The sequence below is a fragment of the Lutra lutra genome, chromosome 2 (assembly GCF_902655055.1).
Source record: "Lutra lutra chromosome 2, mLutLut1.2, whole genome shotgun sequence".
NCBI lineage: Eukaryota > Metazoa > Chordata > Mammalia > Carnivora > Mustelidae > Lutra > Lutra lutra.
Genome location: NC_062279.1, coordinates 96384074 through 96409858, shown reverse-complemented (window position 1 = coordinate 96409858; position 25785 = coordinate 96384074). Strand labels below are relative to the sequence as shown.

Sequence of the window (25785 nt, the reverse complement as noted above, 5' to 3'; positions counted from 1 at the left end):
CATGGAATAAAGAATAAAAGTTCAGCAACATCATGCCACAGACAAATGGTTTGTTCTAAACTCTCCTCATAAAATGAACAGTTGAGTGAATCAGACACTTGCCACATTAAAAATACCTTTGCCTATCTCCTTGGTATAATACATATACAAGCTACTTTTAACTTTCACAAACTTTTGGGCTCGGTGCTTCCCGAGTTAAATGCTCTCATTCATGAGTACAACACAAAACTGTACCAGTCTGAGATTTCTGTTGGGTAGCCATGCGTCCTACCCCCTTTCCTCTTTTAAATTTTAAATACTGCAAAGGAACCATTTTCCCTTTGCGGCTCCCACACTCGGGATGAAACCTTCTCTGCGGAATTTTGGCACCCTATTAATTAGTGGTTATGAGTGGGAGCTGCTCTCTCTCAGCAACTCCTATTCTGCCATCAGTCAAGTGTGATTCTGTAATAAATTCCCACGAAGCAAACTATTTCTGGTAATTCTCCCTAATTAACACCAGGCCCGCTAATAATACATCAGTACCTATGTGTTTCTGATATAACCAAGATCTTGTCTGAGAGTACTCAAAAAGGGAAACCGCCAACCTAAATTAAGCTTTTGCTGGCAAAAAGGATTTTATATGTAGTTCTGTAAGAAAACCTTTGATAATCTTATATTGGGGGCATTTTGACCAGAAAACACTGAACGACAGGGAGGCTCATTTCTGGTTTGAGCACTGAATGGGGATTTATTGTGAACACACACTGTTGAGTCTTAAGCCTATAAATCTTGCACTGGATTACTGTTTCTTAACGAAGGAATGACAGATCTCTTATTTTGTTGGTGCATTTTAATGTGCAATGACGTGATTGATAGAAACCAAACAGCAGCTATTAAAATGTCAAATGCAGACTTGATGCCCTTGTAAGTTTGGCTTCTGGAGTTTAATATACTATGAGCAAATAGACTTGAATTTGTCTTTTATTTCCAATATATAGCCTGCGACAGAAACATTGCTCTTAACTTTATACAGTAGGAAAAAAAGAATCTTATTCAAACCAATAAACAAATGAGGAATAGATGAGCTTTCCGAGTTATAGAAAAGTTAACTAATGAGATCGGGATGAGTTAACCATGAAGTATTGTACCCTGGTGGGTTAAAGCGTGAAAATGGACTTGAGGACTTACGCTGTTTCAGTAAGATATATGATACAATACAGTGCTTGGTATGACAGGTTATTCCAATAAACAGTTTCAGCAATAAATATTTTCTACAACAATGAGGCTTGTTTATGTATTAACTTACAAATACGTATTGTCTACATGCTACATGCAGAGCATAAAAATGGATTAAAATAGAACAAATGTGACAATCTGTTCAAATGTTTGGTTTCTGGGACATTTTGATAGGCGAAAATCATAAAAGAGAGATTCTCCTGAGAATCATTACTTCTTTTCCTCTCCTGTGAACACTATTTTATTCCCATGATGGAATTCCAATGGAAACCACTTGCTACCCAAAAAAGAAAGACCAGGAGAGCTTGTTTATATCACTGCAGCCGTTTATTTATTCAGCATGTGCACATCAAGGTATTACTACACTGATTATATTTCTCATGTGGTTTTTAATTAGAAAATGTATCCAAAAGCAAAACAGTACAGATGTATACAAATGTAAAAATGTAAAGAGACAGAAAATAGAGATTAACAGATAAGGCAAACGATACTTTGAGAATCCAAACCCAATACCTTAAAATATCTGGAGAAGAAAGATGACAAACTGAAACTGCACTAGATTTGGGTCGTTTTTCATTGTTTTCCCTTCCCTGATGTCTGAAAAGCCTCTCCTTTCAATAGAGATGATGAAAAAAGCTCTAAACCTCACAAAACTGTGACTATAACACTAGATTCATACTTGAACAAGGGAGAGGAAGGAATTATGTAAATAATATACGACCCCTTAAAAATGGCACCACGAAAACAATTTTGTTGTAGATAATTTTAACGATGGGCTACGCTAAATTTTGAAGATTTAAACTCTTATTTCTGTTTGTCTTCCTACTGTGACCAAATCACTAGGCTTTAGTTTTAGACTCTAACTGTAGCCTCAATCAACAAGAAATATGTACGCTACTATAAGCACAAGCGGCAGGGATCCTCTCTAGGCTGCCACTCTAGCGGGCAAAATGCAGCCCTTGTAAGTCTAGAAAAAAGTTTTAAACTGGAATCTATTGCTAGTATTTTCAATCTGGGAAATACAAGTAAAGATGTTTAAGAGTCATGTACTGTAATTTAAATCTGTATTATACTAAGTACAGCATTCCAAAATATACATCAAGAAATACTAAAAGTAAATGCTCTACAGTAAAGAGGTAATAATTAAAAAAATGCTACTGACATGGAATATTTATAATCAGAAAAATAAATATTCAGGGAGCTCACCAGAAGAATAAAGTGCTCTGCCAGTTATTAAAAGATTAACGCTGGTGTATTAAATATAGCATTCATTCCCCACTGGAAAATACAGAGATTCTTCTGGGTTATAGTCAATACTTCTTTCACAGGATTAACTGATTTAGAATAGATACAAAGCTTTGTCACAAAGGAGAAGAACAAAGCACAAAGACAAAATGATAAATTAAGAAGCAATGTTATCTTTTTAGGGATAAAATTTAGAGGAATGCAACATTAAGCTCCATGAAATAATGTGCACAATGAGAAGTCTAATAAAAATGACATCCTTAATGTCAGATAACTTAATAAGAAATCCAGGTCAAATAAAATTCTGGAAAGGAAATACCCAAATGTCACTGACTTTTCAAATACTATCTTGGCATAGAATCTATAAAGGCAAAACTAAACAACACCAAAAAAAAAAAAAAATCATCTCTACTAACATACAAACAGAACCACCAATTTCTTTTATGTTGTGTGAAGCAAGAGACTGACACGAAGTTACGTGATTACGCACATCAGCCAGCATGGACTCTACAGGTGGTTTCAGCAGCAATGAGAAATAATGCACAATTCAGTTCCAGCACTTTATTTACAAAGTAAAACTTCCTGCCTCCCTACAGATGCAGTGTGAGAAGGCAGTTCAGGGTTGCTACTGGTGAAACCACTTCATGTCACCCTTCTCGTGCTCTGATTCTCAGTTAATTATTATCTTCATATAATATAAATCTGCTAGACCATAAATGAACAACTTTCAGGACAGATGCCTTGAAAAGTTCTTAGGGAGGTTAAACAAATATCAGAGCCTAAAACCTCCCTCTGTAACAAATATGCATACAATGGAAATGAAGTCCTTTGTGAGTTATGGGGCAGGGAGGACTTGGGCTCTGTCTCAACTTTAAAAGCACTTTGCCCCAGACACATTAGTATTTTTTAGCGGGATGATGGGCTTTCATCCATTCTGGAAACAAAGAGAAAAACTATCAAATGTCATAATTTGTTTTCCCACTGGGCAAATACCAATAGGATTCACAATTTCACAACTGTTGTTCTGTCTTCATGGGCTACATAATTTTTTTCCCCAAATAAAGAAAACAAATAATGAGCCAGTATGAGTAACTGATCATGTTCCCCTCCTATACTACCAGTCTCTTGGAATAAAAGCTTTCCAAACATTGTGATCACACTTGGAAGTGATTTATATATTACTGAGAGAGAACTACTAAAAGAAAAGAAAGAAAGAAAGAAAGAAATAAAGAAAGAAAGAAAGAAAGAAAGAAAGAAAGACAGACCTTAGATTTTTATCACATCCTCAAGCCAATACTTTACTTTTCTAATGTAGAACTAAGAAAAAATTATTCTTCAAAGACAGTTCTCAAACCTTTATCAGTCAGTAGTACAAACCTGAAACTGATGTAATGGATTCACTGTCTGAAAAGGGGAGAATTTTAAAAAGAATTTTTGAATGCAGTCCTCTGACTTCCTGTAATTCCTAACCTCACTCTATTCTACTCACACTCTCGACCTCAGCATGAGGGAAGGAGAAAAAATGGGAGTTTCACTAATATAGGTGATAAAACATACACAATGAATAGAAATGGTCATATTTTAATAATAGGCAAAAATTTGAAATTTATAAGCAATGTGGTGGCTTTTGGGGGGCTGGATGAGAGAAACAGATAACATCTCTTATTGGCATGGCACATTTTGATGAAAATCTTACTAGTTTTCCCACTGGAATGATCAGTAAGATTAAAAAAAGTACATAGCAGTTTTTTTTTTAAAAACTGATACCTACTACTGATAAAATTCTGTTTAAACTCCTATTTCCTCTTTTAAAGATAAGCACTATTTTTTAAAAAAATACATTTAATGATAGAGTGTAAGGCAATTTTCATTGCCTTTTACAGATTTACTCAGAACTACCTAACAAGGCAAGAAAGTATCATTAATTCAGCATAGATGTTAGAGGTTTTATTCTAAAACTTAATTATCCACTAATTTATTCTATGATGAATTTAATAGTCAACCAGGAAATTGGGTTTTTATAAAAATTTTATGGACAGAAAATACAGGAAAAAAGTAACCATAATGCCAAACTGTCCCTTTACTTTATGAAGCCAAATATTTCCTCATAGACTTGGTTTTTAAAGCTGGAATTTATCCCTCCAGGGCCACTATTATTTTTCAAAATTCCCATAAATATTAAATCTAAAAATTAATTGGTAATTCCAATTCTCCTCTTTCTCTTCAAATTTCTTCTCTATCCCTGAACTGTTGACTTTCAAAAATTCACAGAATGAGCATGTTTCTTGCAAAGCGGCTTGTCCTTCTTGGAGAAAAAGGTCTGACCTTCCAAACTTTCACAACATACCTGAAAAAGAAGCATTATTTAAAAGAATATCATTATTTTATCAAATATGCCTAAAAGGGAAAAACGGCTTTTCACTTGGTGGGTAAGACAAAGCACTTTCATTGGCTATACTAGATGCTCTGACATTTATTTATTTTTTATTTTTTAATTTTTTTAAAGATTTTATTTATTTATTTGAGAGAGAGAGAGAGAATGAGAAAGGGGAGGGTCAGAGGGAGAAGCAGACTCCCTGCCAAGCAGGGAGCCCGATGTGGGACTTGATCCCAGGACTCCAGGATCATGACCTGAGCTGAAGGCAGAGGCTTTAACCCACTGAGCCACCCAGGCGCCCGACACTCTGACATTTAATGATTACTATGGTATTTCATATAATTTTTCAAAAGCAATAAAGAATGACCTTTTCCTAGAATGCATTCTAATTTATTTAAATCACTGATCATTATTTTTCTTTACTAGGCCCTAATAAGAAAACACATAAAGAGATCACATTAATTGTAATTTCTCTTCCCAAATGCTCATCAATGCTTTAAACTTGCTTCCTGTTGCAGGGAACCACAGCACTCAAAATGAAAACACAATACAATTGCTTAGCCAAATATTCCCAAGACCCCAAACACACAGGCACATAATACCTGAGAATTCTTTTTAATTCATTTTCTTGGTTTCTTATAGTAAAAACATCTGGTTTTTACTGGTCAACATCTGGCTACTGGATGATTATACAGTTCACTTACTATCTGCATTTATGTGATCCTGTCTTTCCTATTGCCTTTCTTAAATATGATAGTATAATAGAGCAGCTCTACCAGAGAACAGGGGAAGAAGGCAAGTCTTCTAAGTTGTTGCATTTTAAAGATCTCATGAAGTCTAAGAGAAGGAAGAAGTACACAAGATGAATTTAATAGTCAACCAGGTAATACTTGGGGACATCATTTGACTTCAATTAATATTACTTTTTCCCCTTCATACAATGGGTATTGAAAACTATTAGATATATTAAATCTAATTTTTAAAAAATCAAACATCTGAACAGAGTATCTTTATTGGATATTTACTTTCTAAATTAAAAAGAGTCTTAAGGGGGCACCTAGATGCCTGGGTGGCTCAGTCAGTTAAGCGTCTGCCTTCAGCTCAGGTCATGATCTCAGAGTCCTGGGATCAAGCCGTGTGTTGGGCTCCCTGATCAGCAGGAAGTCTGCTTCTCCCTCTACCCCTTTCCCCTGCTCATGCATGTTCTTGTTCTCTCTCTCTCTCTCTCTCAAATAAATAAATAAATAAAACTTTTTTTTTTTTTAAGTCTTAGGGTAAATGTCTCTACAGCTATTCTCATCATTAAAAATAAAACCAAAAATATTAGAATATCAAAACAAAATAGGTAAATATATCACTAAATGTTTATTACAGTCCTAAAAGGAAAAAAAATATTCATGGACTATTGCTATGGAAGGAAGTAAATCAACATACAGTTTGCTTCCACTTTTAATTCAACAACAGATCTTTAGAATTGTTTGTTTCTATTTCAGGTACCCATGTTTCCAAAAATTACTAAAAACACTTCAATAAAACAGAATTTAAAAAAAAAAAGTAAAGGCCTCTTACTGTTTTAAGATAAATATGTGGTTTCTCCTTATAAACACAAACTTATTAAAAATAAGATTTTCTCTAAAGGAGTAAACACCTTGTTCTGTGCCAAATAATTCAAAAAATGCCAAAACTTTCAATGAACAACTTTTAAAATCACTGTAAAAATACTTTCATGTGTGAAGGATTGAATGATACAAGAACTGTTATTTCCATTTAGTGCTTAGGCTAAAACTGGCCATACTGTGCTCCTCTAATTTGGAAATAAGATGTTTACTTACTGAGCATACAAAGCAAGTGTCATGCCAGGTATAGCCCAGGGCTTCCAGGAACATGTCGCCAGCTTCTATGGGAAATTCACAGCCATGGCATATGGTACCAAAAAGGGCGTAATAATCTGTACAGGGGCAGGGTGGGGGTGGAGAGACATAATTGAAACATGACAAAGCTTTAGAATAATAGTTTCTAGAAAGCAGCAACAAAACTGGAATTAAATGAGAAGATGAAGATAGAGTTACTAGTAACTGGAAAATGTTCAGAAGACATGTTTGGCTTGAGAAATAAAGTGTAGCATGTTTCAGGGTAACTTTGGGGTGTTTAATTCAGGGTAATTACCTTTGGGGTAAATGTTATTTACATAATTAACGTTTTTTATTCCATTTTCCCACATAATACTTCTCACATATCTCCAGTTACTTAAGTGTCCAAATACATATGAAGAACAACTCTGATCCCTGGTAAGTTATCAACAGACAGGACTGTTTTAACAAAAGACAAGGGAACCTCCAAAAACTAGCAACAATAAGACTACAGAACATAAAATCAGAAGAAATATCTGATATCAGCACATTTCGTAGAGTATCTGACTTGGTAGGAAGAAAAAAAAAGTCACAAGAAACTTCCATGAATTAAGTGCTGTGACTGAGTTTCTAGCTGGACTGTATCATAACTGTATTAGCCCCTAGTCTTTTGCTGTGATTTCCTTTCAAATTTATGACTTAATGCTGAAAATCCTTAGCCAGAGAATACCATTTACTTGACAGAGATTATAGTTATAAAATGCTAATAGGATTTCCTTCTGAAGAGAGCAGTATTGATGAGATGTTTCTTTATTATTACTAAATTAGAACTTACTGGCAATTTTCTTTTAAATGCAGCTGGAGTAGAAAGTAGACTTTCATTTCTAACTTGATTTACCTCTCTTAACAATTTTCAATATTTCTTAGCAGCATTTGCTCATCACATATTCAGAGTCCTACTATGTGCCTAGCATTGATGAGGGTTATAGTGGTGAAGACAGAAGTAGCTGTTCTCTTTATGTTGCTTATAATCTCACTAGGAATAGGATGTCATCATTTATTATATTTTTAAAATAAGTGATAATAAATTCAGACTGTGACAAGAACCATGAAAAAAAAAAACAGTCACGTGATACAGAATAGTTGGGGGGAGTACGTAACACTCATTAACTAGGTGGGCTTGGAAAAAGCTTCTCTGCGGAGGTAACAGTTGTGCCAAGACTTGACCAAAAAAGGAAAAATCACCACAGAAAATCTGAGGAAGAACAGGTAAGTTAGAAGAAATAGCAAGTACAAAAGCCCTGATGCAGGAAGAATCTTAGCATGATCAGGAAAGCAAAGGGGATAGGTTTGCGTAGAACTCAAGTGACAGAAAATAACATGGTAGAAGATAAGGTTGGCCTAATAAGGAGTGCAGTGATTCCTCAAGGGGAAGCCAAAAGGTATCAAGTATAATCTAATTCACACTGAAACAAAATATTATCATAGCTGCTATTTGAGGGTCGGGGGGAAGAAGATACACCATTTTAGTTGGTAATTAGAGTGTCCACGCAAAGAGAATGGGCTGGATTCAGTTCTGACTGTTGAGGTAGAGAGACATGAATGAATCAATATACACTGGGGGTAGAACTGCCAGATTTTACTAATTAGATTAGACATGGCAAGAGCAGAATCTTATGGTTTGGGATACTAGACAGTGGACCATTTACTGAGATGAGAAAATCTCGATAGTAACAAATGCGGGAGGTTAAAGAAATACAACAAAATAGATCAAGCTGATTAGAAGTGACATTAAAACAAATCTTCAATAATGCTGTTTGCTTTCTGTAAGCAATTTTTGGGTTTCAAAAATCGAACTTCTTAGACTACATTAAATATGATACTAAGGCTAGTTTTGTATGTGTTTGGCTAGACAGGGACTATCTGCCAGTTAGTCCAATGTCTCACAAAGCTTAATTAAAAAAAAATAATAATAAAGCTCTTTTTTCAGAAGAACTAGGTGAAATTACAAAATATATTGAAATATTCTGATTGAATCAGGGTAGGCAGCTCGTAGCCATCCTGTCCCAAAATAGACCATAGATGGGCTAGATCACTGGAATTCCCAGAGAGCTTCCTGGTGGACAGTATGGCATAGATCTAGACTGGTCCCAACTAGGAACTAAAAGGAACTGAATGAGCAAAAAAGGGTCCAAGTGATGTCCAATTTGACTAGTCTCAAATCAGAAGCTGACTGCTCCTTTAACTTAACTAGTGTGCAATATTCCCTTCCTCCAGCACCACACTTTGAGTTTCAAGGCAGATCAACAATAAAACTCAATAGTGGAAATGCAGTGGTAGTGAATATAGACATGATAAAGGGAAAATAGTTTATTTTTGGAAACATATGTATAGTACTAATACCTAGGAAAGAGTAATATTAATAAATAAGTGTTATGAAAGTTTACTTCCAGTCTCTGGAAAAGAAAAGACGTGTTCAGAGCTCAGGTAATAAGAAATGTAGTAGATAGGTCCTTGGAGCCTATTTATTAAAAATAATTTTACTAAGGGAACCATCCAAGCCAAGATTACCTTTCCATTCAGGAAGAGTAAAAAAAGACTTCCAATTTATTGTCAAGACCATTGCCTTGAAGAGCAAATCAGTATCATGTTCAGAAGGTGATCATTTCTCATGTTTAAAACCACTCAAAATTCACTATTAGCGTGTAAGAGGTGGCTTTAAGCTACACAAGTTGGTAGAATTCATATCCATAAACTATTAGGGATTCAAGCAAAATATTTTCCTACTAGGTAATGCTTATATGCTCATTTCTCTTAATGAAAAATTGGGAATATCTGTTTAACAAAGTCATAAAAATTTTACATAGTTTTTTGCTATGTATTTAGCGTAGCTTTAAATGCCCTGAAAACAGGAAATCTACTTTGCCCAATATTTCTTTCCAACTTTATAGTAATATAAGGGTTAATGTTTTATCCTTATTCAAAACTCAAGAAACAAACGGCTTTAGGATCTTACCAGTCTCACAGTAGGGTTCACCATCCTCCAAATGAAAAACATTATTACGAATGGGTTTTCCACAGGCCACACACACAAAACAGGAAACGTGCCAAGTTTGTTTCAGAGCATTGATGACTTCCTGTTATAGAAAGGTAATTGGTTGTAAAGAAAGATGACAATACACAAATGCTTATTTTACTAGTTGTACCAACATAGCCCTTTTAAACTGACTCAAAGTAGACACACGCTTTGTCTTTACCATGAGCTTTTCCTCTAAGTAACAGATGATACTTTAGGACCGACTCACAAATCATCTAAACTGATACACTATATAATAAGTGTGTTTCCCATAAATACACATCAATAAACTTATTTAAAGAATGATTGTTTTTTAAACAGTATACATGTGGTGAATAAAGTAAGCGCTTCGTAAGTGCTTGCTACAAAACCTTCTGCTTTCTCTCAAAAGGGTGTCAGGGAACATTCACTTACGAAGGTTTCACAGTATTATCTTGAAAATGTCATGCAGGAGAAACAAGAAAATGTCACGGAGGAAGGGCAAAACATTTGAAAACTGAAACAAACCTGTGCTTTGGTGCATTATGGAAGCAATAACATAATCAGTGTAATCCAATCAGTTTAACACATGTTTAGGATTCTGGAAATCAGCTGTGACCACACTAAGCACACACTCAAACGAGTGTCTAAAGTTTGAACCATCAAGTATGGATTCTAATCAACAATGGCCCTGTGGTTAAAAACAGCAGTATCAAAGACTTGGGCCAGATTTTAATTAGTAAAAGAAGTCTTGAGAAGCTAGTTTTGTAAGGAATCATTTCTTTAGATTGAGAGAGATGGAGCCATTAAACATTATCTTTGAAGAATAGTTAATAATATGGGGATTCACTCTTTCCATAATATTTATCACAAAAAAAGAGGATGCTACACCTAGAGTATGGTCATAATTTTGTAAATGAATTACTTATAAAGAGAAAACTGGAAGAAGATACATCCTAAGGTTAATAGGAATTATCTAGGGTTGGTAAAATATATAGTTCACTTTAATTTTCTTCTTAACATTTTTGGGTATTTTTAAATTGCTGTAGAGTGAAATTTTTTTTGGAAATATTTTTAATAATAAAAATTGCTGAAATAAAATAAAATGACAGAGTAAATTATTAGCCTTAGAAAATGTCACAGTTCACTACTGAAGGATACTGAGGAGAAATGGCAGTTGTTTAGATCCAAAAAGATTACTATGAACATGTACAACAAATGTATATTGAACCAAGTTGTTTTTCAAGGCTCTTGGCATTTACTTCCCTTTCAATCCTTGAGACAGATTACTATTCCTTCTTTAACAGGAAATCAAACAACTAAAACACATACCAGAGAATCTGTCTCTGTAGTGAAGTTATGGTCCATCTCTAAGGCAACGAGGGTAAGATTTCCATTTCCTAGAACCTCATTTGGTTCTAAGATTATCACCTGACTCTGTATTATTAATTATTCTAGAATTTATAGAATATATTTATATATTGAAAGGGTCTTATTATTTATCCTTTAGGAAGTTATAGCCTATATAATTCTACTCATTTGTTCCCAACATATTGTACAAATTAATAATATAGAAATATTTTATGTGGCATAGTTACAATTTAAGTGTCCTCAAAGTTTTAGAACCATTTAAAGACATAATCTGAAATTCAAAGTACTCAATAATTCATATTAGCTTTTCTCTCAACTGATATGAATTAAAGTTTCATTTTTATATTTTTATAAAGAGAATATTAGAATTCAGCAATGCCATTCCCCTCTTCTGTATTAGTTGTATGAGTTTCGTGTGAGACCAGGCACCTTGGATGCTTCTAAAATAAAATTCCAACTCCTAGTCACCCATAAGAAATGACTGACCCTTTCTTTGTAAACTGCAACCTGGATATCCCGGAGGAGAAATTCATTCATTCATCATTATTTATTATATATCTGACTCCTAAATTACTCCCTTTTTGAAAACAAAAAAAAAAAAGGTGCCTCGATTATTTTTCTATCACATGTATATGCTCATAAAATAAGTTATATTTTTAAACACTCCATGTGTTTAAGAAAAATATATCATTTATAAGTCTCATGTTTTATATATTTCATGAGATCTGTGCCCTGTGCTTGAACCCTGACAAATGGGGAAATGCTGCTCTTATAAAAGCTATGGAATTTAATTTAAAACAGTGAAGGTGTCAGTTCTGAGAACTCTGATGTGTGTGGTCCTGTGCGACCTCTTCATTCCTGAGCAAACAAGGTCCTGTTGAGGTAGCACACCCACAGTAAATTATTTTTCCCCCACAGTGGCTAGACTTTCACCAGACAAGCAAGCACTCAGTAAGACAAAACCAAAGACAACTTAACCCCACGAGTCCGATATACTTCTACAGAGGTCTATTTAGTTTTGCTTTACAATAATAAACAGTGATGAAAACAGAGAGGGGATCAAGTAAGAAGAAAATAAAAAGGAAAACTGCTGGAAGGGTTTCATAACAACAACAACAAAAAATCATTGTGCTTTAAAGCTCAATCAGAATAAACAGGTTTTCTGACACTTACTCCGAGGATCTTCCTTTGGCATCGCCCACATTCAGGAGCAAAGAATTTCTCATAGCACAGCTCACAATATAGGGCTCCCTTCTCCTCTACAAACCCAATGTAGGCCATTGTATTTTTGCAGTGAGCACAGTTAAATTCTTCTGGATGCCAAGATTTCCCCAGTGCCACTAGGAATGGTCCCCTGCCAGAAGAAAAGAGATCAAATTGGCTGGGGAATAAAAGTTTCTGAATTTAGCTTGGACAGAACCTCTTTTGTGCAATGTCAAAACAATTAAATTCTTGCTCGATTATCCTTCTCAAGGGCTGAAAACAAGGGTGCTGTAGATTCACATAGGAACTCTGAGCATTTACGTGAAGAGAGAAAAAGGGAAGAGTAAAGAGCGGGATTCTTTCAAGGAGGGGATTCTTTCGAGGAAGGCTATTTCCCCCATTTTTTTTCCATCTTCAAGAGACCTGGTTATGTTTTTCGAGCTTCAACGAGCGACTCTGTATCATGATTATGACCGAAAATGAGGATGTTAACTCCAGTGGAAAATGAAGTAACCAGAAAATATTACATGGCTTAGGCAGAGATGAGAATTTGACATTTCTATAAATAAAATAAACAAGAGAAATCTTAATTTGGTAATGTCAGACTCTTAAAATTCATAGCAATTACGACCCGAGGAAATACTGCGGTCCACTTCTGTTCCCCACACATTGTTTCATTCCTTATTTCTCAACTTTATTAAGCATATCAGATGTTTATGACCCCTCCAAATAGACGATGGAAACTGTCAACTGGCTATCAGAGACTGTTTTGAAGCTACTTAGGAAGGTTTTATTTAATTGAAACATGAGTGATTTTTAATGCACATTTGTATCAAGGTAACAAATGCTTGTAAAGAGATTTTTTCCCATTAAATACTATACAGTCATGAACTGATAAGATGGGTTTGGTTTGCTTGACAGGAATCCATTATGAAGCTTTATCTAGTCATGAAGCCTGCAGAAATGAACCATTCTAGCCTCTGCAACACACTTCTCAGTAGCTCCATCATACTAATCTTTATTCGCAGAGTGGCTTTACCTCCAAGGCACTTTTACACTTATCCAATTTGTCCAGGCAACATTCCTGTGAGACAGACCAGGGCAGTTACTTCAAACTCAGTTTAACTGATGGAGAAGCTGAGATACAAAATGTTCAAAAGATATGACAAATATCATAAAATCACTGACTGAGTGAAGGCCAGAAGCTGAATTTCCTCATTTCTAGCACACTGTGTAGTCAGCTGATACTCTGCTTTTCATCTCATTACCAGCAATTATCATCACTGAGTGACCACAGGGTAATTGTCAGTAAGCATGGATACCTGACTTCTAGGCAGATTATTAACAGGAAAAGTCACAGTAATGAGCATCACATAATTGGAGCTTTTTTTTTTTTTTTTTTTTTTTTTGCCTTTGACAATAACATAAACCTTAGTATTCAGTAACTGTTTCCCATTGGGAAATTCTTTGCAAATACATTGATGTTTACTCAGAACTCAGAACTAGCACCTAACTCTGCTGGAGTCAAAAAAGTAAAAAGGCTCTTGATGAATGATAAAAATGTGTTCTGTGAGGTATAAGAGGGTATTTTCTCATTTTTTTTTGTTAACTTCTTTTAAAATTAATAACACAATGCCAACTTTTGTCAGCTACAGCATGCAGTTCTCTTAGCATTTGAGACAAGTAGTTTATTATGATTTTTAAGCTTTAGGGTGCCATAAATTTTGCTATCACTAATAAGGAACATCTTTGTCAACTAACACCTGACAGGAAAAAAAGGGCTATAGATCATTTATTTTGTAACCAAATGTTCCTTTGGGTAAGTTGTCCCTGAATTTTTAACTAGAGTGTAAATAATAGTCCTACTCAACAAGTTCCTTCCTCTCATTTTCTCAATATGTATTTGACAAGTAGTTTACCTTCAAAGATAAACCAAGGAGTCACTATGCTCAAAGCCAGAAAAAATCTTATGAGTGTGCAGAGCTTTTATACCAAGTGGGTATCTGGTTTGAAAAATCTGTCGGGTTAAATTTACTGTGACCACAACACAGGGATGGTAGAACTTTGTTACCATTTGTTTGGGTGCCAAGGCAGATTCCAAGAATTGTTAGGCTGAAAAAATTTTTTTTCTTTTTTCTTAGGGCACATCTTTAGCAGCTCCATAGGCTGGATTGCCCCTAGAGGCCAGCATCCTTCTTTAGCCATCCAGATTGCAAAAGCCAATCCAACCTCAAACTCGCATTCTATCAAAGTGTCGTATACACTCGGAGAAGAAAGAACTTTACTCCTGGAACACAGCTATCAGTGACACCAAATAGTTAACAAAATTCATCTGAGGAAAAAAAAAAACAAGATATTTAAGAACAGATTCAGGAACACATGACCCATTTTCTAGGTTTAATAAAAGATGTGTTGAAATCAAGTCAGGGGGCTCCTGGGTGGCTCAGTGGGTTGAAGCCTCTGCCATCGCCTCAGGTCATGATCTCTGGGTCCTGGGATCGAGTCCCACATTGGGCTCTCTGCTCAGCGGGGAGCCTGCTTCTCCCCTCTCTCTCTGCCTACTTGTGATCTCTGTCAAATAAGTAAATAAAATCTTAAAAAAAAAAAAGAAAGAAAGAAATCAAGTCAGACCAGCAGATAAGGAGGTTCTGCAGCTCAGAGCATACTGGTCCTGACCCACTCCACAGAATTATTCCCTTAATGACTGGTGCTCAGCATGATACCATCAGTCTGTACTGACACTTGTCATAGGACATAGCTCTGTAACAGTCACCCTTGCTTTTCCTCTAAATTACTGTTGGGAGTGTTATTTGTTAGATCACACAGGGGCACTTTCACGTAGACTCCTTGGAGAAAGTCCTTTCAGGTTTCTGTAACAAGAACAGTTTGCTTCTTCTGAGCAATAGGTTTGTTTTTGTACTCATTGTATAGTAAATTTAAAAATTAACTTTTTTCTTTTGTTGACCACGAGGAGGCTTAAAGCCAAATCCATTCTAACCTAGGCAAGTATGTAGGTCATCATTATAGGTTCTGTCCAATCTCAATGGCAAATTTTTGTCCGATCATTATTTTTAATGGTCCCATTCATGATTTTCATTCTTTTGCTCCTTTCTATAATTTAGAAGACTTTCTTATATTTCATGTATTCTTTTTTTTTAAATTTTTTTATTTTTTCAGCATAACAGTATTCATTATTTTTGCACCACACCCAGTGCTCCATGCAATCCGTGCCCTCTACAATACCCACCACCTGGTGCCCCCAACCTCCCACCCCCCACCCCTTCAAAATTCTCAGATCGTTTTTCAGAGTCCATAGTCTCTCATGGTTCACCTCCCCTTCCAACTTCCCTCAACTCCCTTCTCCTCTCCATCTCCCCTTGTCCTCCATGCTATTTGTTATGCTCCACAAATAAGTGAAACCATATGATAATTGACTCTCTCTGCTTGACTTATTTCACTCAGCATCATCTCTTCCAGTCCCGTCCATGTTGCTACAAAACTTGGGTATTCATCCTTTCTTTTTTCTTTTCTTTTCTTTTTTTTTTTTACAGCTTTATAAACATATATTTTTATCCCCAGGGGTACAGGTCTGCGAATCGCCAGGTTTACACACTTCACAGCACTCACCATAGCACATACCCTCCCCAATATCCATAACCCCACCCCCCTCCCCCCATCAACCCTGTTTGTTTTGTGAGATTAAGAGTCACCTATAGTTTGTCTCCCTCCCAATCCCATCTTGTTTCATTTACTCTTCTCCTACCCCCTCAACCCCCCATGTTGCATCTCCTCTCCCTCATATCAGGGAGATCATATGATAGTTGTCTTTCTCCGATTGACTTATTTCGCTAAGCATGATACCCTCTAGTTCCATCCACGTCGTCGCAAATGGCAAGATTTCATTTCTTTTGATGGCTGCATAGTATTCCATTGTGTATATATACCACATCTTCTTTATTCATTCGTCTGTAGATGCTCAGTGCAGGCCATTACCTGCACTGAGCATGTTTAAGAAAGGAGAACTGGCAGGAGCAAGGGTCATTTTCATTTCATTTTTTAAAGGTGCAGAGGGAGTTTCTTTATTGTTGTTAAGACATTTCACTATTCAGATTTGGTAAGGAACTAAGGAAATATCTTAAAGTTATTATTTTAATGGATGATTTAATTAAATTAAATTTATTTGTAGTAGAAACTATTCTAGAAATCTTTTTAAAACACTTTTAAGAATACATGAAATATTTAGCTGATATTTCAAATTTGTTCTTTGTTGTTCTATTGTTTTTTGGTTTCTATTTCATTGATTTCTGCTCTGATCTTTTTGATTTCTCTTCTCCTGCTGGGTTTAGGGTTTCTTTCTTGTTCTTTCTCCAGTTCCTTTAGGTGTAGGATTAGGTTGTGTACCTGAGACCTTTCTTGTTTCTTGAGAAAGGCTTGTACCACTATATATTTTCCTCTCAGGACTGCCTTTGTTGTGTCCCACAGATTCTGAACCATTGTGTTTTCATTATCATTTGTTTCCATGAATTTTTTCAATTCTTCTTTAATTTCCTGGTTGACGCATTCATTCTTTAGAAGGATGCTGTTTAGTCTCCATGTATTTGGGTTCTTTCCAAATTTCCTCTTGTGATTGAGTTCTAGCTTCAGAGCATTGTGGTCTGAAAATATGCAGGGAATGATCCCAATCTTTTGATACCGGTTGAGACCTGATTTAGGACCCAGGATGTGATCTATTCTGGAGAATGTTCCATGTGCACTAGAGAAGAATGTGTATTCTGTTGCTTTGGGATGAAATGTTCTGAATATATCTGTGATGTCCATCTGGTCCAGTGTGTCATTTAAGGCCTTTATTTCCTTGTTGATCTATTGCTTGGATGATCTGTCCATTTCAGTGAGGGGAGTGTTAAAGTCCCCTACTATTATTGTATTATTGTTGATGTGTTTCTTTGATTTTGTTATTAATTGGTTTATATAGTTGGCTGCTCCCACGTTAGGGGCATAGCTATTTAAAATTGTTAGATCTTCTTGTTGGACAGTTCCTTTGAGTATGATATAGTGTCCTTCCTCATCTCTTATTATAGTCTTTGGCTTAAAATCTAATTGATCTGATATAAAGATTGCCACTCCTGCTTTCTTCTGATGTCCATTAGCATAGTAAATTCTTTTCCACCCCCTCACTTTAAATCTGGAGGTGTCTTCAGGTCTAAAATGAGTTTCTTGTAGGCAACATATATATGGATTTTGCTTTTTATCCATTCTGATACCCCGTGTCTTTTGATTGGAGCATTTAGCCCATTAACATTCAGGGTAACTATTGAGAGATATGAATTTAGTGCCATTGTATTGCCTGTAAGGTGACTGTTATTGTATATTGTCTCTATTCCTTTCTGATCTACTACTTTTAGGGTCTCTCTTTGCTTAGAGGACCCCTTTCAATATTTCCTGTAGAGCTGGTTTGGTGTTTGCAAATTCTTTTAGTTTTTGTTTGTCCTGGAAGCTTTTAATCTCTCCTTCTATTTTCAATGATAGCCTAGCTGGATATAGTATTCTTGGCTGCATGTTTTTCTCGTTTAGTGCTCTGAATATATCATGTCAGCTCTTTCTGGCCTGCCAGGTCTCTGTGGATAAGTCTGCTGCCAATCTAATATTTTTACCATTGTATGTTACAGACTTCTTTTCCCGGGCTGCTTTCAGGTTTTTCTCTTTGTCACTAAGACTCGTAAATTTTACTATTAGGTGAAGGGGTGTAGACCTATTCTTATTGATTTTGAGGGGGGTTCTCTGAAACTCCTGGATTTTGATGCTTGTTCCCTTTGCCATATTGGGGAAATTCTCTCCAATAATTCTCTCCAATATGCCTTCTGCTCCCCTCTCTCTTTCTTCTTCTTCTGGAATCCCAATTATTCTAATGTTGTTTCATCATATGGTGTCATTTATCTCTCGAATTCTCCCCTCATGGTCCAGTAGCTGTTTGTCCCTCTTTTGCTCAGCTTCTTTATTCTCTGTCATTTGGTCTTCTATATCACTAATTCTTTCTTCTGCCTCATTTATCCTAGAAGTGAGAGCCTCCATTTTTGATTGCACCTCATTAATAGCTTTTTAAATTTCAACTTGGTTAGTTTTTACTTCTTTTATTTCTCCAGAAAGGGCTTTTATATCTCCCGAGATGGTTTCTCTAATATCTTCCACGCCTTTTTCAAGCCCGGCTAGAACCTTGAGAATCGTCATTCTGAACTCTAGATATGACATATTACCAATGTCTGTATTGATTAGGTCCCTAGCCTTTGGTACTGCCTCTTGTTCTTTTTTTTTGTGGTGAATTTTTCCGCCTTGTCATTTTGTCCAGATAAGAGTATATGAAGGAGCAAGTAAAATACTAAAAGGGTGGCAACAACCCCAGGAAAATATGCTTTAGCCAAATCAGAAGAGGTCCCAAATCGTGAGGGGGTAGAAAGGGGATAAAAATAGGTTCAGGAAAAAAAAAAAAAAAGAAACAATTAAAAAAAGAAAACGAATAAAGAAAACATATAAAAAAATATATATATATTAGATAAACTAGTTAAAAAACGTTAAAAAAGAAAAGGGTAAAATTTTTTAAAAATTTGACAGAAGAAGAGAAAAAAAATTGAAAAAGAACAAAAAATTAAATTAACTGCAAGGCTAAAGAATCATTGGGAGAAAGCCATGAGTTCCGTGCTTTGCTTTCTCCTCCTCTGGAATTCCGCTGCTCTCCTTGGTATTGAAACTGCACTCCTTGGTAGGTGAACTTGGTCCTGGCTGGGTTTCTTGTTGATCTTCTTGGGGAGGGGCCTGCTGTAGTGATTCTCAAGTGTCTTTGCCCCAGGCGGAATTGCACCGCCCTTACCAGGGGCCGGGCTGAGTAATCCATTTGGGTTTGCTTTCAGGAGCTTTTGTTCCCTGAGCGCTTTCTGTAGAGTTCTGGAGGACAGGAATGAAGATGATGGCCTCCCAATCTCTGGCCGGGAGGAGCCGAAGGCCCGGGGTCCCACTCCTCAGTGCGCCCTCAGAGAATAGCACCCAATTACTCCCGTCACCCTGGCCTCCGGCCACACTCCGAGCTGACCGAGCCTGCGACTGGTTCAAGGTAACCCTGAGCTTAGAGCTCACTCCTCGGCTCTGTCTCTGTAGCCGGCTTCCCCGTTCTAATACCTGTGAGCTCTGCGACACTCAGACACCCCCGATCCTTCTGTGACCCTGCGGGACCTGAGGGCCACTGACCCCGCGTGGGCTTCACCCCAGTTAAGCCTCTGGAGCGATGTCCCTCAGCAGAACAGCCTTTTAAAAGTCCTGATTTTGTGTTCCGTTGCTCCGCCGCTTGCCGGGAGCCGGCCCCTCCCGCCGCGGTCTATCTTCACGTCGCTTTGGATTCACTTCTCCGCCAGTCCTACCTTTCAGAAAGTGGTTGATTTTCTGTTTCTAGAATTGCTGCTCTTCTTCTCTTCGATCTCCCGTTGGATTTGTAGGTGTTTGCAATCTTTAGATAAGCTATCTAGCTGATCTCCCGCTACCTGAAGTAGTCTCAGTCGGCTACTTCTCCGTCATCTTGACTCCTCCTCCTATTTCTGTACAATTTTATTTTCAATCTACTTGTGTCATTTAACCTGAAGTGTCTGTTTAGGCAGCATATAGCCAAATCATGATTTTATCTACTCTACAATTCTTTTAATTTGAGTGTTTAATCTATTTACATTTAATGTAATTGCTGATAAGTTAGGAATTATGAGTACCATTTTGTTACTTTTTCTTTCTCTATGTCCTACATTTCTGTTGTCTTTCCTACATAAAAGAATGAAAAAAAATCAAGGTCACCAGCTGACAGTGAAAATGGGAAACAAGTTATCAGAGGCTTAAGGAGAAAAAAGAAGATATAAAGTGGTTTTCTGGGAGAGTGGAAAAGTAAACATACTAGAGAAATACAGCAGATTTTTGTCACTATTAAGAACACACCTGAGATTAACAGTCATGAATTTGAAGTGACACTGGTTAATATGGCTGTGGTTTTCCTTCCAGTCATATCCACTTTCAGGTGTGGGCACAAATAAACCAAGAGTAGATTTTATCCAGTCTAGTGGTTTCAGTTAAGTGAATATGATGAAATGAGAGATGGGCAACCGAATTAAGGAGATAAAATGGATACTGACTACTGACTGACTATGGAACTCAGACTAGATAAGAATGGAAGTGAGGATACAGGGACCAAAGAGATAGTGAAGAGGTATTTGGATCAATGAATTTGAGGTTCTGGGAGGCAGGGAGTGGTCAAAGGATTGCTGGAGTTCAGATAATAGGAAGAGAGTGGAGATATAAACAGTGGTTCTTGAAGTGGAGTGATGTGCTTAGAAATGAGATTATGAAGGAAATGGAGTTAATGGTAAAGACAAGATCTGGGATTCAGATGAAAATTGGTAGCTGAAGTTAACTGGAGCGATCACTAAAGTAGAAGATGTCAGAGAATTGAGAGACCTGGATATTAGAAGGATCATATAATGAAAGCACCAACATGGATTTCCATTATTAATATATTTTCCTGAGATACGATTAATTTTTCAAATTTACAACTGTGACAAATTTAGAACCCTATAGGTATCTCATGATTTTTCTAAGCACCATGATTACGAACTCCTTATTACGGATATAAGGGCATTACATATAGGTTTCTTATTATACTGTGAGGGTACAATGAACCTCTCACAATGTTTAAATTATTACATCATGGTTATCTGTGCCAGGACTTTGGCTTTTCTATCAGATGACAAAATATATGAAAACAGGAATTGTCTCTTAATTTTTATATACTGTAGTACCAGTATGGTAACTTGCACATGAGTTTTTCCTTTTTTTAAATTTTTTAAAAATTGAGATATAAATGACATATAACATTGTGTAAGCTTAAGATGTACAATGTGGTGGCTTGGTATTTATATATTCTAATACAATTACCACCCTAACACTTCATAAGTTTCAATGGGTATTTGTTGTATAAAACTATTGATTTTATAAGTAGACTATTCAACTTACTGCTTGTCATTCCTTTCAAATAAAAGAAAGTCATTTGTTGAAGCTAATTAATCCTCACCTCTCCTCTGTACCAGGATTCCAGATGTATTCCTGTTAGACTTATTACTACACTAATATTATTGCTGATTTGCTTGTTTGTATTATTTACTAAAGTATAACTGTGCTATTTTGCTAGGGCTGCCTTAACAAAGTTCTACAAGTTGGGTGATTTAAACAACAGGAATTTATTTTTTCACAATTTGGGAGGCTAGAAGTCACACAGATAATAAATGGTGGAACCTAAATTTGAGCCCAGTTTAACTAGTGTTAGACAGAAAAACAATGAAGGTGTTGACAGGGTTCCTCTGTTCTAAGGTTTTTCTCCTTGGCTTATAAATGCCCATCTTATCCATGTGTCTTCACATGGTCTTCCCCCCCATATATCTCTGTGTCCAAATCTTTTCTTATAGGAACACCACATTCTGAGGTACTGGGGGTCATGACTTCAACATACGGCCGGGACACAATCCAGTCTGCAATAGTAACTTCCTTAAGGGAAGGAAATATGTCTTTGATTTCTGTCTCACTCGTGCTTAAAGTTGGTGGTATACAAAATACTTAATGAGTGTTACTTATAGAATGACTACATTTCTACATTAGATGAGAAAATGGAAAAGGGAACCCTGGGTCATCTATGAGTCTAAGAATGCATGTATGTGGTACAAAGTCATTTTGGTGGGGAGGTAACAATTTTTAATTATTCAATCTATTATTTACTCCCTTCTCTCTCACTTTTATACTCAAATATTATGAAGAAAAGTACATTGCTGCACTCAAGTTATGGCAGGTATACTTAAGCTGTTTTTCTCCTGACTTAATACAGTAATATAAATGACCATGTGTATGTGTATTCATAACAGTTCTGTATTCACATATATGAATATATCTTGATGTATATTTTCTTTACACAAAATTAGAATCATACTTAAAATAAAAAATATTTCTTTTTTCATATTAATAAAATATTATAAATATTTTCCTAAGTAGCAGTTAGAATATGAATAAAATTTAAAGTTAAATCTGGGCTCAAATTCAGATTCTACCATTTATCAACTATATGACTTCGGGCAAACGTGTAACTTCTCTGTGCCTCAGTTTTCTCATCTCACAAGCTTATGAAGAATTTAATGGGAATTCAGGTAAAATTCTTAGCGTAACATTTGACATATGCTAAGAACACATTAAACAACTATTATTATTATCCAAAACCAGGATCTTAATGGTACCATAATATTAGTTGAACATCTGTGTTCTTTCCAATTTTTCACTACAGTAAATCTGAATTCTTGGTCTATATGTCTTGCTCATAAAACTTGGTCTAGGTCTTTGATTGTTTCCTTGAATTCCGGTGCTAACGCAATTCACTAAGAAACTTTTTATTTTCAAGTGAAATTTTGACCAAAAGGGAGAATAAATAAAACCTATTAATAAGGGAATGTTCAGAGACTGAAATGCACGGTGAAACTGGCAAAAACCCCTGGTGGCCTCAACCTGGAGAAACGGAGATGGCCCAGCATGAGGAAAGTTTGAAAATCACTGACCAAGAAAAAGACCAGTAATGTTAAAAATCTCTCTTTCACTGGAGTAAACAATGGGTAGCCTCAATGTGATTGTTTTGGTGCTACATACTGCAGGCAGATACAGAACAATAGCACTATGGCTATTTCTTTCAAACATTCCATAGCTAATAAGAAATTCAAACACTATAAATCCTGTACTTCTTTCACAGAGATGCTAAGCTAAAAGTGAATTATTGTTTATGCACCACACCCAGTGCTCCATGCAATACATGCCCTCCATAATAAAATGAATTTTGGAACACTGAAAAGAAATAAAATAAAATAAAATAAAATGGAAAAGAAATAAAATAAAAAAAAAATAAAAGTGAATGATTTAGTCAGCTCCAGGTAATGTAAGTGTTGAATCGATTTTAATGCCACTAGATATGACAGTCAAGAAAAACTAGAATTTTCATAAACTCACTCTATCAGGGAGACTAAAATGTGGTTTTGGCTACATTAACCTGATTTTCTATTTCCCTATTATACCAGCACCCATCTGTCAATCAATTCTTGAGTATAAGAGTCAAAAAAATCAAAAAAATCAATCATAAATGGATTAAGAAATGTTCCAGAGCAAACTTAACCAAACCCTCAGGAGAATTTCTTACGTATCCATAAAAGGCCACTAACTATTCAAAATGATGTCTATTTAGGCACAACATTCATAACTCTTTTCTAGGTTCAAACAGGCCAAAAAATGTTAAGCATTAATAAATAAATAAAATAAATAAAATGTCCTATGGAGTTTTAGGTTAGTTATAAGCAAAAACTAGTTCAGTACTAACATTCAGTGATGAAGTTTTCTGAGATTTTCCAAAAACAATTAACTTTGCTAAAAAAAAAAATTTAAAACAAAATTTGCTTTAGTTTGCTTTTACTTAAAATTTTTTGAAAATTTGAGATGCTTAATAATATAAATTAAATAATACAAATTATAAATAAATAATATAAATTATACTGGAGAAAATAAGAAATATAAAATTATAAAATGATAATAAACTTCCCAGAGTTTGGCAGGTTACAATATTCTGTATTCAAAGTATCAAGTCTGCAACTGCAGAGTGTTTTTGAAACAGGTGTCCAAGAGAATGTCACTTGATCTAACGTGTCCTTGCTTTGGTAAGTGATACTGACACTGAGGCCAAGAACAAGAATTATGCTTTGACTAGGTCTCTAAACTGACTACAGTCTATTCAAGCTAATTTAGCATTTGAGCACCAAGCAAATGTGCTGCGTTAATTACTGTTATATGATCTTGACATGAACTAATCCCTGTTCCTATTAACTTCCTTAATAAATGAAGCTTTAATGCTTAACTGATAACAGTGATCCAGAGCAATATAAAATTTAACAGATGAAGGAACAGTAAGTGATGGCCATTCATCTTATTAACATAATATATATTTATTTCAGATGGCAGAAAGACTGTGGATTAAAATTACATCCTGGCCTACCATTATAACTGAAACCAAGGCAGGTAGGAAGGAGTGGGAATGCAGTTCCTATTTAGATCTTTGTATTTTCTCCATACTAAGTTTTTCACATACATTGGTATTGATAATTATAGGATGTCACAGAAGTTGATAATCAGACAATATGAATCAACAAGTGATGGGATCTGTTGGCCTATCCAGTAACTGCTTACAACAGCATACAAATAGCAGTGACTCCCATCCCCATAAAGACTGCTTTTATCTACAATACTGCATCCCTAACTACCAATCTACATAACCAAAACAGCATAACTTATAGAAATAGTAAGTCAGAACTTGTTTTTATTTTATTAACATTAATCCTAAAAATACAGTAACTAAATACAGTTAGTAATTAGAAACATACTTTTATTTATTGGAAAAAAGCAGTACCACTTTAGAGTCTATTAGTGTACAGATTCTGTAAAGTAGTAACCCTACAGTCCCACTGTTAGGAAAGTGACTCTACAAATAGGTATTATGGCTTGAGCAAGTGACTCGAGTCATGCATGACCTGCTCAGTTAAAATATTCACAAATCCTTCTGCGTATTGGTTACTGTCTAGACTTGGGAAACCTCTACTGATTTTCTCCTTTTCCCCATAGCCATTATTACTACTAACACTGCTACTGGCTAATTCTTATTAAGTGGATACTTAATGTGGAAAACATATTTAAGTGAAAAATAACAGCTTACAAAATACTGTTATTATAATTCCATTTCTGTAAAATAACACCTGTCCTTATTATATGTGTATGTTTTAAAAGTGCAAACTCAAATATTCTTGGTACTTATCTTGGAAGGTAGAATTATGTATGAATTTTTATTTTTGCTTTCTGTTTCACTGTATTTTTGAAATGTTATAAATGAACGTTTAAAATTTAAAAAGTTTTTATTTTTTATTTATTTTTTTTTAAAGATTTTATTTATTTATTTGACAGAGAGAGATCACAAGTAGGCAGAGAGGCAGGCAGAGAGAGAGGAAGGGAAGCAGGCTCCCCGCTGAGCAGCGAGCCCGATGCGGGACTCGATCCCAGGACCCTGGGATCATGACCTGAGCCGAAGGCAGCGGCCCAACCCACTGAGCCACCCAGGCGCCCAAAAAGTTTTTATTTTTAATCATGTACTGCATGTTGTGTCCTTGACACATTTATTATTTAATAGTGGATTAAGAAAAAGAGTATTTATATTTGGTTTTTAAATAAAGTATTGAGGTTTCTTGGGCTCCATTTTAAGTTTTAACCAGAAACATTATCCTAAGCAATAACTATGTAACAGAGTAGAGGAAATACAGGTAAATCCTAACCTTATTCAACTTTAGAGAAGCCATTGTTTCAACTATTTTAGAACAGGATAA

The 25785-nt window shown here is 35.6% G+C and overlaps 1 protein-coding gene across 8 annotated transcripts in view; it reads right to left on the bottom strand.

Annotated features, from left to right (window-relative positions):
- Positions 1–4028: 4028 nt before the first annotated feature.
- PDLIM5 (PDZ and LIM domain 5) overlaps positions 4029–25785 on the bottom strand; it is a 208998-nt gene continuing 187241 nt past the window's right edge. For all 8 annotated transcript variants that reach the window (XM_047718016.1, XM_047718006.1, XM_047718008.1 and 5 more), the window contains 4 exons: positions 12290–12470; positions 9707–9827; positions 6673–6788; positions 4029–4810 (listed from right to left, as the gene is read on the bottom strand). In XM_047718016.1, coding sequence (XP_047573972.1) covers positions 4721–4810; positions 6673–6788; positions 9707–9827; positions 12290–12470 — 508 coding nt within the window. In that variant the 3' untranslated portion in view covers positions 4029–4720. The remainder of the gene's footprint in view (positions 4811–6672; positions 6789–9706; positions 9828–12289; positions 12471–25785) is intronic.